Source organism: Clupea harengus, chromosome 15 (assembly GCF_900700415.2).
Source record: "Clupea harengus chromosome 15, Ch_v2.0.2, whole genome shotgun sequence".
NCBI lineage: Eukaryota > Metazoa > Chordata > Actinopteri > Clupeiformes > Clupeidae > Clupea > Clupea harengus.
Window position 1 is genome coordinate 23972859 of NC_045166.1, and position 17857 is coordinate 23990715.

General features: G+C 48.9%; 1 protein-coding gene across 15 annotated transcripts in view; it reads left to right on the forward strand.

Moving 5' to 3' along the window:
* The window catches only part of epb41l2 (erythrocyte membrane protein band 4.1 like 2), an 81757-nt gene that overhangs the window by 42065 nt on the left and 21835 nt on the right, over window positions 1-17857 (forward strand). For all 15 annotated transcript variants that reach the window (XM_031581108.1, XM_031581099.1, XM_031581103.2 and 12 more), the window contains exons 6-11: window positions 5167-5242; window positions 7363-7581; window positions 8337-8424; window positions 10715-10867; window positions 11689-11786; window positions 15208-15380. In XM_031581108.1, the coding sequence (XP_031436968.1) occupies window positions 5167-5242; window positions 7363-7581; window positions 8337-8424; window positions 10715-10867; window positions 11689-11786; window positions 15208-15380 (807 nt within the window). The remainder of the gene's footprint in view (window positions 1-5166; window positions 5243-7362; window positions 7582-8336; window positions 8425-10714; window positions 10868-11688; window positions 11787-15207; window positions 15381-17857) is intronic.

Genomic DNA, 17857 nt, shown 5'->3' on the forward strand with positions numbered 1-17857 from the left:
TGTCCTCTGTCTCTTGTTCATCCCTTGCTTCTGCTTTCTTTCTTTATTCCTTCTATCTTTCTTTTTCTTCCCCCCTCTCTATCTTCTCTCCTCTCTCACTTTCCTCTCCCCTCTTACTCACTCACTCACACTCTCTCTCTCTCTCTCTCTCTCTCTCTCTCTCTCTCTCTCTCTCTCTCTCTCTCTCTCTCCCTCTCTCTCTCCCTCCTGTAATGTGCAGCTAGGGTTCAGTGCTCATACCCTGGCCTCATGCCCAGACCAGTAAAAGGTGCTTGGCTTGGCCTGATTCATGTCTTATTGTCCTGAAATGTACACCTCGTCCCCATTCCCTCCCTAGCATTGCGGCTGCTACGCTCACTCGCTCCCTCCCTCCCTCCCTCCCTCCCTCTGACTCCCTACCATTCTATCTCTTCCCCCCCCCATCTCACTCCATCTTTCATTTTCATTCTTCCTCCCTTTCCCTTTTCTTTTACTCTTTCTCTTCATTTCATGACGACACCGTTCTCTGCTGCGCGGGTCTGCATGCAGTAACAAAAGACATTGTCAATCCAGATGCCTCTCCTTGTCGAGGGCTAATTGGAGTGCAAGTCCCCTGTGACATGTGTCCTGTGTGAATGATGGCACGCTATGATTGGTCGTTCCCCTGATCTTTTTATGGGCTCTTTGTGGAGAAGGGCCGTGCTCTGCTGCTCACTGGTACAGCGAGGGCTCTGAAACCTTTGAACCCCGGGTTGTTAATGACCCTGTGACCTTTGCCTTAGGCTGACCTGTTGCAAGCTTGAAAGTGTTTGCCTGTGTTTACGTGTCTGGCAGTGTATTGGCGCCTTGATCGGGTTTGCTGTGTCTCTCTACCGATGTCTTTGCAAATGTATGTGGTGGTTTTTTTTGTTTTGTTTTTAATATCTATAGTTTTGTGAATGAATGTGTCTTATTGTTTCCACGTCTGAAAGTCTGTGTGTGTGTGTGTGTGTCTGAAACTGTGTGTGTGTGTGTGTGTGTGTGTGTGTGTGTGTGTGGGGGGGCTACCTGCCCTACCTGATCCAGGTCAGCCGTCACGCTTGGTTATCCACCTGTGGCCCCTCCCCTCCCCTCAGCTCCCTGCTAATGCACACGCCCTAATAGCCACTGGATGTGAAATGTTAGCCTGAGCGCTCCGCGCTGATCAGGCTTTTTATCCGGCCAGTAAGTCTATCTCGGTTAAGATAACGAGACGTGGAGCGGGCCTGGCCGCGCAGGTCTGACCACATGCTCCGCTGGGATGGACCGAGCGACTTGGAGCTCGGTATGGAGGAAATAGCCCCAACATGAAGTCATCCCTGGGATCAAGTTTTCCATACATATTTTTTTTTTTTTTTTTTACTTCAACTTCACTCCCCCTTTTTGTGTGTGTGTCTCTCTCTCTCTCTCTCTCTCTCTCTCTCTCTCTCTCTCTCTCTCTCTCGTGCTCTCTCTCTTCCTCTGTGTGTGTGTGTGTGTGTGTGTGTGTGTGTGTGCTTTCGCCACTCCTCTTGTATGCACACATGCCATCGTATTGTTGTTGTGGTATAGATTCATACATTTACTGTAGAGAAATACCGTAAATGTATGACTTGTAATACTGTAATACTTTCTTTGCTCCATTTTTCTGTGCCGTGTATATGTGCGTACGTAGCCTGCTTTCACCACCTCTCCTATATACACGCATGTCATTGTTGCTGCTCTGGCATAGATGTGTACATTAACAACAGTAATGTTTGTACAGTATTTGGGTTGCAAATAAGGGCTAACATTTTTCTGCCCAGTTATTTGAAGTATGTGTTTGTGGTGAGCCGATGTAGACAGGCGTGTGTGTGTGTGTGTGTGTGTGTGTGTGTGTGTGTGTGTGTGTGTGTGTGTGTGTGTGTGTGTGTGTGTGTGTGTGTGTGTGTGTGTGTGTGTGTGTGTGTGTGTGTGTGTGTGTGTGTGCGCTCCCCTACGTTCAGTCTTTACGCTGCCGGTAATATTGACCATTGATAAAGAAAAGCCTACTATTCTCTTTATCTATGGTCTTGACGTTATGTTTGTTTTTTTTTCTACGCATACCTCTGGTGTGTATGAGCAGAATTTGGTAGAATAAGGTTGTTTCATGTAGTCAAAAGGTTTATTAATCTAACATCTTTGTATGTATGCGTGTGTGTGTGTGTGTGTGTGTTTGGCCCAGTGTAGCTCTGGCTAGTTTGATTGGTTAAACGGACGCTCGCGTGTCTGTTGTGGGTGACTCAGCCTGCGGAACTTGTCCAGGAGACAGCAAGACGAGACAGACAAACGGGGACGGAGAGGGGAAAATATTCCCCCCACCCGCGCATTCGCGCCTCTGCATCACAGCTCACATTTTTGGAAGGTCATCGCTGTAAAAATGTCTCTCTCGGTGGGCTCACAAAGACAAAGTTGCTGGATAAGCTGAACTAGCTTGTCTTGCAGTTTCCCCATACCTAAATTCATTATAAACATCATGCGCTTATCTGACTTTAGCCCACCGACTATCTCCTGTAAGAACAACCCTCTAATGATGTCCAATGGCGTGAGCGGAATGGCAGCTTTAGTGAAGCAGAGGTGACCACATATTTGGACAGGCCTTGAAAAAGAGACATTCTTGGGAAACATGTGTACGTGCGGGGCCCTGTTCCTGATTAGATTAGAGCTCCTCTTTAGTCTCGCTCATGGGCTGTGTGTGTGTGTGTGTGTGTGTGTGTGTGTGTGTGTGTGTGTGTGTGTGTGTGTGTGTGTGTGTGTGTGTGTGTGTGTGTGTGTGTGTGTGTGTGTGTGTGTGTGTGTGTGTGTGTGTGTGTGTGTGTGTGTGTGTGTGTGTGTGTGTGTGTGTGTGTGAGAGAAGTGGCCAGTTTCATTGCAATAAAGAACCCATGGTATGCCCTGATGTTTTGCACGCAAAGATCTGCCTGCCTGTGTGTGTGTGTGTGTGTGTGAATGAATGTCTCGACATGTGATTCTTTGTGTCTCTGCCAGCTGCCAAACATTCCTCTCCGTCTCCCCTCCCCCCTCCCCCCTCGGCCCTTTTAGTTTCCTCTAACGGTCAGCGACCTCTTGACCTTTCTGGCCCAAGGACACCAGGCCACAATACGAGCACTGTTGGCCAGTCCAGAGAACCGACGAATAACACCCTCCTCTCAATGCCCCCCCTCTCATGGCTGGCATTCCACTGAAAATGACACGTCTCGCCAGTGAGCTCTCCAAGTTTTTAAAGCATCTGTTTAAAGTTGGCCCGGTTTCCTTCGGTCCGCAACGAGGGGGCAGAGAAAGACTCCCCGCCCCTGCCCCACTTACTTCCTCCATCGAAAAAAATAATAATGCAGACACCACGACAAGAGCGGAAATGAATTCTTCTGTAAAATGTGATTTTTCCCTGCGCACCATCAATGAAATGCCATGCCTCAGATGCTCTGATGGCCCATTCAGGCAAGCATGGGCACAGCAGACTGAGTCACAGGCCGCTGCAGTGGTGCCTGGAGGGAAGTCGATGCATCATTCCTCCCATTAAAGCAGCGTGGGTCTTGGCCTGTTCCATCTAAGCAGAGGGGCAAACCATTATCCCCACACACACACACACACACACACACACACACACACACACAGACGGTCTCTCCCAGTTCAGTGATTGGGCTCTCTTGAAAACACCCCGGCTGAGATTTGGTCGTATTGTTTCTCAATATTTGTCTATTAAAGAGAAGGGGGTCACGGCCGAATAGCGCTCAACCGAAATCAAAGCGCTCCAAAATGGCAGCAGCTGGAGAGTTGAGGGGGGAAATCGGTTACGTCATGAAGCATGAAGTGGGTGTTTATCAATCAGGGTTGGTTGCGTAAGGTCATCATAACTGATAAACGCCCCCTCTGCCACCCCCCCCCCCCCCCAGAGATCTTATGAGGTCAGCAGCATCCATCTCCACCATTTTTATTTTTTTTATCTGACTCACTCTCAGTGAAGCTTGCATGTCTATTTCGCTCTCTCTCTCTCCCCCCAACCCTGGCAACGGTTGCTAAGCAACTGCCATGACTGGTCGGCTGCCTTAGCAGGCCACAGGCATGGTCAGTCCAACCCTGCAGCAGTGTGAGCCTAAGCAGACGAGTGTGTGTGTGTGTGTGTGTGTGTGTGTGGAGTGTCACTGTAAGTCCCTGTTAATCTCGCCTGAGAGCTCACATGACCTGCTTTTCAGCAAGGGAGCGCGCGCGCAATCGGTCTTCCAGGCCAGAGCTGACTACTGCCGCGGCATCAGGCTAAGCACGGCTTTGGAAACGCACGCAGCACCAAAATCTTCCATCTCCACTGTTAGAACCAGGTGCCGGCTGTTTTTAAGTCCCCCCGTGGTGACTTTGCTTGTTAGCTGATAGAGTAGAAGCCTACCTGCTGCGGTTTTTCCCGGCCGTGTCATTTTTTTTTTGGCTGGTGGAATTTCCTTCAGCGTGGATCAGGGTCAGCTTTAGGGCTGAGTGACTTGCTGAAAAGGCCTGTCTCTGGGCTGCCATTTTAAATCCTGTCTGCGCGGCACAGCACAGCGCAACTCCATGCCCTGCCCCTGCCCCCCCCAGCCTCCCTGCCCCCCCCCCCCAGCCTCCCTGCCAGGCCCAATCACAGCCGCTCAACACGGTTTCTCTCCTGGTCCACCACTCCTTCCTCCTCTGCCCTCCACTTCTCCGCTCTCCTCACCAGGCTCAACTGTTGTTTAATTGCTCACAGCTGTTATGCACGCTCTCTCTCTTTCTCTCTCGCCCTCTTCACATGAGAGAGAGAGAGAGAGAGAGAGAGAGAGAGAGAGAGAGAGAGAGAGAGAGAGAGAGAGAGAGAGAGAGAGAGAGAGAGAGAGAGAGAGAGAGAGAGAGAGAGAGAGAGAGAAGAGAGAGAGAGAGAGAGAGAGAGAGAGAGAGAGAGAGAGAGAGAGAGAGAGAGAGAGAGAGAGAGAGAGAGAGAGAGAGAGAGAGAGAGAGAGAGAACTAAATGCATAATATCCATCATCTGTACATGCATATGAAATATTTCGTCTGAAGTCACTTCAGGCAAATCGGCTTAACAAAAATTACAGCCACTCTTTCTCCTCGGTTGTGACTGGAAAGGATAAGCCTTGCAAACAAGATCTATACACGGACTCCCATTAAATGTTTCTCTTCTAATTTTTCTGTTTTCTTTTTTTTTTTTAGATGCTCCATGGAATTTTTCGTTCAACGTCAAGTTCTACCCTCCGGACCCCTCTCAGCTAACAGAGGACATAACCAGGTGGGCTGCCAGGTTTTTGTGTACAAGTACAGCTTTGACCAGATATTAGCTGCAGGACATCAGGATGAGTTCAGGCACGAACACCCCCACATTCCCAAACAGGAAATACCATCTAACACGTACACACACACACACACCATACCTATACATGTTAGTTATTTGCATGAGAATTTGAATGCCTGCGTGGCATGACTGGTCATAAACTAATGTAATTACTTTTTTAACGGTCATAGCAACAAAGACCTTGCTGTCTCAGGCTGTGCAGGTGGTGTGGTTGATCGTTATAGAGGTCCTAATGGTGTGTGTTAGGGTTGTTTCCCCCCCCCTACACACACACACACTCTGTCTGTCTCTCAAATCACAAGATTTTGATTACTGCTACAGTACTAGAACAGAGTTGAATGCGGCCTACAGTGAGACATTGGGTGTAAATAAGCCATGGATAGATTCTTCCGATTCTTCTGTTGAGAGGAAGTGTTTTCTATGTATTTCCCAAAATGGGTCCAATCCCAGATATAGAGCTGAAGTCCCCGTTTGATAACCTAAAATAAACCTGCCGTGACTGTTCTCGTTCGCCCCATGCCTGCGAGACAGCAAGAGACAGAACTTGGCTGAGCGTGTAGTCAGCTCCTGTCGGATAGGATTATTCAAATCGGGGGGGTTATTTTGGGTTGGGTGTTTTTTCAGGTTTTGTTTTTGGTCTCAAATGACCACCCTGGAGGGCCGAGCTTCCAGAGTGGCCGGTCAGTGGTACTAATTGTTTAAACGAACTGCACACCACTGCGCCAGATGACTGTTGGATCATTAAAATGCAGTGATTTGGTGTGGTGTAGGCATGTGTGGATGTATGGAAAGTGGATGTGGTTTTTAAAGGGGCCGTCTACTGTTGCGGAGGTTCACCCCGCTGACCCGGTGTGGCCCTGCCCAGAAACGGGAGCTGAGGCTGTGGAGAGAGCAGGTCACGCACCCCCAACTCTGGCTCTAGGTCAGGCAGGCTCTAGAGGGTCCTTTGATCCGTTAGTGGCGGCTCGCTCACCGCACCGCAGAGTGCCACACGCCTTTCAGCACACGACACACACACACACACACACACACACACACACACACACACACACACACACACACACACACGGCAATCTGAGACGGAAGGTCACAGATGTGTGTGTGCACATACACAGGAGCACATACTTGGGCACACACACACACAGAAGCACACCTTTTTTTTGCCTTTACTTTGGCAATTTTTTTTAAAAACCTTTGAAGTTAGAGAACACACACGCATCTGTGCACACACAGTTTTTTCACATGAGTGTCACGTTTGCAGTGTTTGAAATGAGGGACCTCGGGAGTGTTTTTCAACCTTGTCATTTTTTTTTCTCTTTTTTTCCCCCTCCTTCCATCCCCCTCTTTTTTTCCCCTCTATCTCATCCCCCTCTCTGCCCTATGCGTCCCTTTCCTAACTCCATTATTTTCTCTCTCTTTCCGTCCATTTTCTTCTGTCCTCTTTCTTCTCACTAGCCACTGTTTTCCTTATTTTGTCCCTATCTATCCTCCACCTGGTAGCCATTCTTTTTTCTTGGTCTTGACCCCTCTCTCATGCCCTCTCCTGCCCATTCTCTCTTTCCAGGTCTGCCATTTATTTATTTATTTATTGATTGATTGATTTATTTATTGATTTATTTATTCCTCCATCTCTGTATCTTCCTGCATCCTCCATCTCTCTTTTATGTGTCCTCTTTACCCGCCATTCTTGCATTATGCCTCCATCGTTCACCCTCCCTATCTTTCTCTCCACCCTCATTGAGGTACTGCTACCTCTTATTAGGCAAGCTAGTGTTACACAGACAAAGATGATCTATTAAACATCATTTTATTGCAGTGCATGAATACAAATAAAAGTGAAGTGAATCAATGGGTTGAAATGAAACGGTGTGTGTGTTCCAAATTGACCTCCCTTCCTTCCCTCTTCAGGTAACATGATGTACAGTTTATATATATATATATATAGATATATGAACATATGAAAAACCAGTATGTAGGGAAGACAAAATAAATAGAACTTAAAACTTAAGTAGCTAAAGCATGTATCTCATTCTCTCCATCCTTTCTCTCCTCCTCAGGTACCTGCTGTGCCTGCAGCTGCGTCAGGACATCGCGTCGGGCCGCCTGCCGTGCTCGTTCGTGACGCACGCGCTCCTGGGCTCCTACACCCTGCAGGCGGAGCTGGGCGACCACGACCCCGACGAGCACCGCACTGACTACATCAGCGACTTCCACTTCGCCCCCAGCCAGACCCGCGAGATGGAGGAGAAGGTGGTGGAGCTCCACAAGTCCCACAGGTCAGCGGCGGTCCCCGGGGGCACACAGGGATTGGTTCTCGGGCTGACTAAGGCGGGGTTTCGTGGTTTGTTTTTAAGGGGAGAGGGGCCAGCAGTGATCCTCTGCAAATGGAGGGGCTTTAATGATCTAAAGTTGTGTGACATTGTGTAGTACAGTAATCTCATTTCTGCCCGTACCGTCTTTGTTGACGAACATGGCAAAGGTTGCGCAGGACGTGTCCTGTGCTTAATGGAGCCAGACAGTGTGAGGATAAATGCCCGGCCAGTTTGGGATGAGCAAACAGCAGAGAACAGGTGTTTGTAGAGTACGCCCCCTACAGTTAGCTGTTGGCAGGGAGATCACATTAAAACTGTACAGATGGGGGGGGGGGTCTAAGCACCTCACGCACACACAGGGTCACAGGGTCACTGAGGCAGCCTCTGCAGGGGTTTGTCTGCACGTCTCCCCTGGGGGGAGGAGGCTCCTGCTCTGGGATGGTCCTGAGCTTCCTGGTGCGTGGGCCTGGAAAAGCCCATGGTTTACAGCTGTGGGTTATCCCTGTAAATCTGTGGGCCTTTTACCCTCGGAGGTGCTAATCCCGCTGCATTGGCCTTTATCTCCCCCCCCCCCCCCCCCCCCACCGGCACTGCCGTGCCTCATTCTCTTGTCTGTTGTTTTCGAGCTGTTCTCTTCTGTCCATCCTGTTGTGTTGCTGGCTGTGGTCCAAGCTCTTGTTCTCTTCTCTTCTCTGATTGTCTTCTCTTTCTTTCTTCAGAGGGATGACTCCAGCTCAAGCAGACACCCAGTTCCTTGAAAACGCCAAGAAGCTCTCCATGTTCGGCGTGGACCTGCACCATGCTAAGGTACAGTGAGAAAACATCCAGTCACCACTGACAGACATGGAGTCCCCCCCCCCCCAGGGGTTAACCGAATCCTAGGTTGTCATAAATACAATGGGACACTATTGCTGCAGTTCAAAATACACAGTTACATAGTTGAGATAGTTTAATAAAACGTTGCCATGTTTTTTTTATTTGGTTTATGAATGCCCCCTCAGGTTCTAACTAGAGAGAAATCTCTCGAGCGTCTTTAGTGTCTGTTTTATACCCTTTTATTGGTCTGTTGGAGATGCAGGTACACTAATGCTTCTGTACAGCATCCTACTGAGTTTCTTCAGGGTAGTGAGTGGTAGCCCCACCCAGTGCCAAAACCCAGGGTGGTAAACATTTCCTCCTTGGTCTCAAAAACAGCCCTCTTAGCAAAAAGAACTTTCTGTCGGGGCTCTTTCGACATGCTCCAACAAGAGCTGTTTTTCTTTTTAGTCAGAATCAGCCGTCAAGTCTGGTATGTGTCCATTAGCCTCCAGTTTTAAACCTGAGCACTGATCAGAACATGGCCAGAGGCTTTCCCCCGCTGGGCTGCTGAGCACAAACACGCGGATGTTCACGCCGAACGCTCGCGCAAGAGCTCACAGAAAACAAAAAATACGACGTGCATGACAAGGTGATGTGATTGGATATATAACATGGCTGGAGAGTTTTGAGCACAAATGTTGAGTCCGGCTCTGAGGTAAGTGCCCTTTTGCGATGGGGCTCAGTGTGGCTGTTGGTGCGGCTCCAACTGAGTCCTGACCAGAGGAGCAGAAGGTCTCCAGGGGGTCTCGGAGGAGAGTGGAGGAGGAGGAGGAGGAGGAGGAGGAGGAGGTGGAGGGCCCGTTTCATGTGGCTCACTGTCGGGAAGAGTGGAGGAGTCTGGGAAGGGGTGAAATGGAGGTGGGGGGGGGGGAGGGGGGGGGGGTCATGAAGGAAAAACAAAAAGAGCACGATTGTGTCTAGAGGGAGAAGAGGAGGGAGGGGGCAGCAGAACATGGCTGCTTCCATCAGCTGTGTAAACATGCATAGCTGCGGAGACTTCTGCGGTGCAGGCTTGAAGGAATGGTTGGCATGGGAAATCATGCAGAGAATGTTTCTCTCTTTCTTTCTTTTGCTCTCTTTCTCTGTTCTCCCTCTTTTTTTTTCCGTCATTTTCTCTCTCCCTCGCGCTGTCTCCTCCCTCTCCATCCTCCCTCCCTCCCTCTTGTCTCTCTCTCTGAAGTTCACGTCCATTTTCAGGCACGTCTTAGAATGCTCTGTGCTGTGATGTAGTGCCCTTCACCCATGCCCCTCTGGAAAACAAAATGACTCCTCTCTAGCTTTTCTTAAGTCCCACCAAAGGCACGGTAGCACACTCTGCAGATCACACTCCTGTCCTGTCCTGTCCTGTCCTGTCCTGTCCTGTCCTGTCCTCTTCTCTCCTCTCCTCTTCTCTTCTCTTCTCTTCTCTTCTCTCCTCTCCTCTTCTCTCCCTTCTCTCCTCTCCTCTCATGCTGATTCATGAGCCTGTGCACCAGGAGTCTGACCCTGATAGTTTGATAGCCTATTTTTGGAAGCCCACATGGCATAATTAGCTCCAGCCGCTAACACATGGCCACGTAGGAGTTGAGCCCTGGGCAAGGCAGTGCTGCTGCAGCCACCCACCCACCCACCCATCCGTCCGTCCATCCATCCATCCATCCATCCATCCATCCTGGCCGCACAGTCACTGCTGCTGAAGGCCAACAACAGACCCAGAGACCCGCTGACTGCCGAATGGGCTCTGTATCTGCCCCAGAGCCAGGCCTCTCTCTGGGGAACACGGAGGGGCACTTCACTCGCCGAGCAACACCAGGGCAGCCCTGAAAGCCCTCTGCACACCGGTGCCTAATAGTCTCCTCTTAGCCGTCATATCCATCAGTGTGCATCGATTGAGCCCGTTCCATTACCCCAGTCTACAGTCCCTACAGTTCAACACACAAATCAATAAGGCCAGTCAACATCACAGAGGGGCCTCGCTCGCAAGCAAGGCCATAAAACTTGAATAAAGCTGTTAGCGTTGAGTAATTAGATTAAATGTAAAAGATAGGTGTATCAGTTGCTAATTAATGTTGATCCTCAAGTTACAAGTGAAAGAGGGGAACAATTTAAAAAAGGAAGCTTTAAAAGAACACAGGCTATTGTACTGTTGCTTTACTATCTGACTGAGTGTTCTGTATTCTTTCTTGCTGACTCTCTATCTTTACCGCTTTCTCTCTCTGTCTCCCTCTCTCCATTCCCCCTGATCTCCCCGGCTCCACAGGACTCTGAGGGGGTGGACATCATGTTGGGGGTGTGTGCCAACGGTCTGCTCATCTACAAAGACCGACTGCGGATAAACCGCTTCGCCTGGCCAAAAATCCTCAAGATCTCCTACAAGCGCAGCAACTTCTACATCAAAATCCGGCCGGGGGAGGTAAACATTCTCTTTTTTTTTTTTCTCTCACCCACAAACGCACACTCAGACACACACTCTCTCGTTCTCTCTGAAATATTCACACACACACACACACACACACACACACACACACACACACACACACACACACACACACACACACACACACACAGGGAATGTACATAAAGCAAGCTCGTTTCAAAGCTTTTATAGCTGTCAATTATGACTACTATTATGAGGCTAATTCCTTCCATGCAGTGTGTTTGGGCCGGGTGGTTAGCCTTCAGAGGATCTGGTCAATGCCAGAGCCCCGAGGGCCGCTAGCGCTCCCTGCACACAGATGGAAAAGCTGAGATTCCTTTAGTCGCCCTCACAGGGCCCTAAAAGACAGACAGACACTTCCACGCGGGGCCAGCTCATTCTTCCAGCATATGTTTCCTAGCTTAGCCGCAGTGTCATGCTCATTGGGGCTTATTGTTGCCTCTTCTTTGTTCTCTTTCAGTTTTTTTGCTGTTGTAATTTGTAATTTGTCTGCTGTTGTAATTTGTAATTTGTCTATATATATATATATATATATTTATATTTATATATATATTTATATTTATATATATATATATATTTATTTATTTATTTAGTTTGGGTTTCTCTGTGTTTTGTTGCACTACTTCGTTTTCATGTTTGTTTGTTTGTTTGTTTATTTATTTATATTTTTAAATGAATCTTTATTTTACTTTTATTTAAAAAAAATAATTATTTTTAAACTTTCTTTGTCTGTCTTTCATTCTTTCCATCTCTATACTTGTCTTTCATCGTCCTCCTCTCTCTCTGCTCTCTTCCAGACAGAGCAGTTTGAGAGCACCGTTGGCTTCAAGCTGCCCAACCACCGCGCCGCTAAGAGGCTGTGGAAGGTCTGCGTGGAGAACCACACCTTCTTCAGGTACAGCATCTCACACCTCCTCTACCCCACCTCAAATCCACTCACGCTCTCGTCAGCTGTCATAGAAACATAGAGAGTGTGAGTGAGCTAGATGGAGATCAACATTATAACCACTCTTGAAGAAACCTCTCTTTTCCTGACCCTTATTCCCTCATTCTTGCTTTGAGTCCAAGTCCGTCCATCCCCCCCCCCCACTTCTCCTTCTTCTTGCCTTTGATTTACTGGAGTGTGTAATTGGCTCTGGTCTCAGGGGGGTCGCCATACTCCGGATCTTTCCGGCCCAGCCAAAAGTGGAGCGCTCCGGTCGATCAGAGCACCCCCATCGTGCCTTTATTTAGCCAGGCGGCTTTACGGACGGCTAAAAAAAAAAAAAAAGGCCCTGGCCGGCCCTTGTTTAGTCTGCCAGGATGCGCCTCTGCGGGCCGTAACTGTTTAGCTGCAGATGTTATGTGGCGTGGTACAGGAGAGGAAACGAGTGAGCGTCTCCCCGCGATGGGCCTTAGGAGCGAGCAAACATTTAATATCCTGCAGGAAAAAAGGGACTCTTCAGAGAGGCTGGGAGAGGGGGATGTATCCCTTTCTTATCCTCTTGCAGGCCCCCCCCCCCCCTCTTCGTTTTGTCTCTTCCCCTCCCTCTCTCTCTGTCTCACTCTCACTCTCCAGGGCTCACTAAATGTCTAAATCTCTGCTAGCCCTTTGGCCAGGCGTTCTGCAGATCTTTGTTGCCCGAAATGAATTACACTAGCCAAAATAAAAAGACCATTTTTATGTAGCAAGAAACATATATTTGAGAAAGCAATAAAAAAAAAACAAGCACAGACTGCAACAATCATCATAAATATCATTAGGCATCTTTCTAAAGTTTTTTTTTCCTCGTCCACTGTTCTTTTCAGGGCCCTATGCGGAATTGCCATGATCGTTATAGTTATAGGTGTAGTTATTGTTTTTGTCTATATCTCTACACTCCTCGTCTCTCTCTTTCATTCTCTCCATCTCCTCTTTCTTTTTCTTTCTTTCTTTTTTCTTTGTTTTATTTTGTTCTCTCTCTGGCTCTCCATCTCTCTCCTCCTCACACACTCTCTTTCTCCCTCCTCCCTTCTCCCCCGAACATTGGCTTCTCCTCCTGCCCTTGGCCGTGTGGCGAGGGGATATTTCCTGATGTCATGAGCCGAGCGTGGAACACCCCTCTCGCTCGGACGAGTTCCCTCATCCCTAAATTCGCTGCTGGCCCGATTTTAATGAAGAGCACCTGGCGGCCCTGGCCAAGCCGTCAACTCCGTCAGCGCTGGAGGATGGAGCCTGTCCCAGGCCCAAATAGAAACCAGATTTGCTTTCGCGAGATGGAGATGAGCGCCGCCGCGGTTTTAATGGCAGGCCGGGTGTTGTTTTTGGCACGCGGGGCCAAGAGGGGCGTCGCCGCGACCCCGGCGAACACCAGAGCGAGAGTGAGAGTGAGACCGGTTCCCTCGACCTTGCGGCGAGGAATTAGACCCCGCATGTTTTGCTCCCAGTTTTTCCACTTTCCGTCTTCATTTGCTGGTCCTTGTTGATTTGCTTGTCTTCAGCTCAGTTTATCACTCACTCTTTCTTCCCCTCTCCCGCCCTCTCTCTCTCTCTCTCTTTCTCATTCTGTATCTGTTCATCTCTCCTCTCCTGTTTTCTATCTTCATAACTGTCATCATGCCTCATTTGCTTTTCATTCTTTCTCTAAAGTACCATCTTCCTTTTTTGGCTCCCCCCCACACACACACACACACACACACACACACACACACACACACACTCCACTTTGCCACAGTCAAGCTCCCATTGAGCTGTGGAAACTCTGAATGACTCTCCTTGAATCGTTACGGCTGAGTGAGAGCGGCTGATTCCGCCCCCCCCCCCCTCCCCCCTCCTGTCCACCATCCCCATGGTGACCGATGGCTTTGTAATCAGTCAAGTCAGACGGTGCCAGCGTGCCCAATCACAGATGCTGGTGTTGGCAATGCAAGGACACAGACAGCAATGATGTTCCTTCCTTCCTGTCTAGTCGAGTGCATGCTGGCAGGGTTGTAGTGATGGGATCCACAGATCTAGGCCCACACTGATGCACAACTCGACCAGCACTGGACACACACACACACACACACAGACATGGTAGCAGGCGTATACAGGCACAAATACATATGCAGACTCTTACACACGCACACGTAACTCTCACACACAGATTCATACACACACACACACACACACACACACCTACATACCTAAAGGTATGCATACACGTGCACACGGCCCAAGCAACTACACCCCCTTCAGAAATGGGCCTCCCTTTGTGCACGAGAATCTGATACTGTGGAAATATGATGCACGACGCAGAGGGGAGTTGTGGATCGAGGTGACACAGTCCAGATGTCGGCATATGTGTGTGTGAGTGTGTGTGTGTGTGTGTGTGTGTGTGCGTGTGTGTGTGTGTGCGCGCGCACACGTGTGTGTGTGTGTGTGTGTGTGTGTGTGTGCACACGTGTGTGCATGCGTGTGCAAGCAGCTTACACGCCCCACTGGGCTGCTGTTGGCGGAGGCACGTCGCTATGGGAGATTAAAGATGGGGGGGCAAGGGCCTCCTCCCCACCACCACACGCCCTCCTCCCTCCTTTTGTCTCCTGATGATGTCTGGGCCCAAACACAGCTGCTGCAGGGAGCAGTTCTGCATGCGCGGAACAGGGAGGAAACCAGAGAGCGCCGCCGGTGACTCACTGGTCTTTTCGATGAAGCAGATAGTCTCATAGTCTCACGTGAGGGCAGATTTTGGGCATGGTACACCTGCTAGTCCTGGAGGCTTTGTCTAGGTTCACTGACCTGAGATCAGTTTATTGAGGATACTTTCCTAAATCTTTGATGTATCTTATCATGCAAACATGTTTGATACACAGGTACACACACACACACACACACACACACACACACACACACACACACACACACACAGAGACAGTAAACCCATGTTTTGAGACATGCCATATTCAGTTGACCAACAGGAGAGCTGTTATTCCTCCAGTAAAGACACTTACAGTTCAAGAATGGCCACTGCCCTGGCTAAGTCAATACAAGCCAGTGATTGCATTCACTTTTTCTACCCATAGGTTTTCTTTGGAAGCACCAGTTGCCAAACCCTAGTTCCCCAATTCCCCTGCATTGCAGAGCTTTTTAAATCGAACCATTCACTGAGCTCACTTGTGCTTTAAAACACTGCTGTCCTTAAACCTTCCCAGGGTGAAGTTGAAAAAGTTAAGCGGCCCCCTTGTCTGCCCTCACGCTGAACCCTTGAGCCCCATTATTTAGACCAGTGGAGGGAACCCGGTTCCTGTGTTAATCTGCCTGTGTGTAGCCTGTGTCACTGGAGCTCCTGGAGCTGACCCGTGCGCTTGTCCCTGCGCAGGTTGATGACCCCGGAGCAGCCGACCAAGGCCAAGTTCCTCACGCTGGGCTCCAAGTTCCGCTACAGCGGCCGCACCCAGGCCCAGACGAGGCAGGCCAGCTCGCTCATCGACCGGCCAGCACCCTATTTCCAGCGCACCTCCAGCAAGCGCATCTCCCGGAGCTTAGACGGAGGTAAGCAAAACTGTGTGTGTGTGTGTGTGTGTCAGACTTGGTGCTCTGTCGAATAGATTACACTTAAGTGTTTTAGAATGCAAATACAAATACTTTTTTCTTACCCAAAGGGCTCAGTCTTATTTTTTTTTTTTTAGCTTTTTGATCTTTGAGATTATTGTGGCTGTGAGTGTTTTCAGTTGGTGTTCCAAAAAGGATTTCAGTCAACATTGTCGGAGAGAGAGCGCACCGTGCGTGTGTGTGCGTGTGCGTGTGCGTGTGTGTGTGTGTGTGTGTGTGTGTGTGTGTGTGTGTGTGTGTGTGTGTGATTCTTTGTGTGTGTCCAGATTTGCCCCCAGTTTGCCCTCTACGGGGCGGCGCTCTCCCTGATCCCTGCCCCACTCCAGCCCCTTGCTCAACCCGTCTCCGAGCGTGCCCACAACTGCAGTCAGACCCCACAGATGACAGACCACGGGGGGTCGACAAGCTCCCAGCAGCTACTACCTCTCATCGTCTGGATCAAAGACGCAATCACAAAGCTGAGCTCCTGGAAAAAAAAAAAAAAACGCTAGACAAGAGATTGAAAGAAAAGGGACTAGGATGGAGTGAGTGAGTGAGAGAGAGAGAGAAAGAGAAAGGGAACAGAACAAGTACAACAGAAGAGCTGAACTCCCCGAAGATCAGAGAGGGAGATACAAACAGCCTTATCCACTCCAAAGGGGAAAAAAAGAGAGAACCTTGCTTTCTTTCGTCTCTTTTTGACATGAATCGGCTTGTCTGAGACGTGCTGTGAGGAACTTTTCCCAGCATTTAATTTACAGCCTCTGTAGTGCTCCGCTAACCCTCTCATAAGAACCCTGTTATGTCGCCGTCCCTATTAATCACTGAGCCTGAGCCTGTGTGTGTGTGTGTGTGTGTGTGTGTGTGTGTGTCTGCATTGGAGTACACCACGCTGTCAAGCAAACAGCATGCGCGATATAGCAGTGTGTTTACTCATCTCTTTACACAAATTACAGATGCTCCATTTAGAAGAGGTTGTATGCTAAGGGAGAAAGTTCACAGCACACGGCAGGAATGGTTGCCGCAAGCCTGATGAGGATGATCTGTTATCAGATCTGAGACTCACTTCATCCAGTGTAAGATATAGATGTGGTTGAGCTCAAACTGGCTTGGGCGCAGCATTTAAAAAAAAAAAACCGCAGACTTCTACGAACGCGGGTCTGGATTGTGTTTGTTTGTCTAGCAAGCTTGTTTTGTTGCACATGCCACGCCCAGCCAAATCTGATCTTTCCTTTTGAACTCGACAGGAGACCCATCTTTTTCAACTTGACCGCAAAATAATCGAACTGGCAGGCGTCTACTTCAGTTTTCCCCCATTACTTTTCAAGCACCGAGCCGAGAGCCAGCAAGGGTGTCTGACTGTAAGGGTCTGCGTGTAATCACATGTCCTCCGTTTCTGCGGCGTGTCCTGTACAGTGTCAGCGTCGCGCTGCAGGCCCCACATCCCGTCCCTGCTTCCTGTCATCGTGGCTCCTCACAGGAAGTGACTGCGGCATCTGTTTCCCCCTTTCCTCTTTCCCTCTTACCCCCTTCCCCCATGAACTCTGAGTGATTTGTTGCCATAGTATAGAGAACCCACCACTAAGACATTTCCTTTTGGAAACGCTTTTTTTTTTTTTTTTTTTTTTTTTTTTTTTTTTTTTCCCACCACTGGAATTGATCAACGTTTTTCTGTTGCCATGTTGTTTCAGATGATTCCCTGCTGGAAATGAGGAGATGGGAGCGGAATGTGAGATACTCTTTGACGCCCTTTAACCTCCTGCACCGTGTGCTCGGAGCTCAAGCTTGAGTTTTGGCTCGCAGTGCAGAGCTGGAGATTACTAGTTCTCTTTAACGTACGCTCGCATCTCTCACCCGCCAGTGGCTCCTCTTCTCGCGTGCTGATTGGTGAAGAAGAGCAGCCACTCAGTCGGCGGTTGCTTCCCATAGGCCACAGGTCTCCAATATGCTTTTTTTGCGGTTGCTCTCATTTGGCAGAATCCATTTTTAGAATGGGTAGTAAGCATAAGACCATGGGAAAAAAAGCACATAATATTAATGCAGATTTAAAAAAAAAAAAAATCATTTTTTTCTGGAAATGCACTCATGTAGCTGATTGCACAGCTGAGTGCTTCACCCAAGTTAAACCTGTATGTAGGGGAAACGCCATTGTTACTCCATCATACTATATGTTTGTATGTATTTATGGTGCTGAGCCCAGAACAGCAGTAAGTTCTCAGCAGTGACCGATGCTCTTGTGCCCACAGCGTCAGCACTGGTCCGAGAGTAGGTGTGAATTTTGGTTTAGATATTTATTGGCTTAGTTGTGAGGTCAGGACCTCCATCCATTAGAATGAATAGGTAATCAATAGGTCAGCGATCCATTCATTTACAATGAACTGCTCTTACTACATCTTTCCAGGCAGTGCTCTTCACTTGCAGCCTCAAAGCAGGACGGT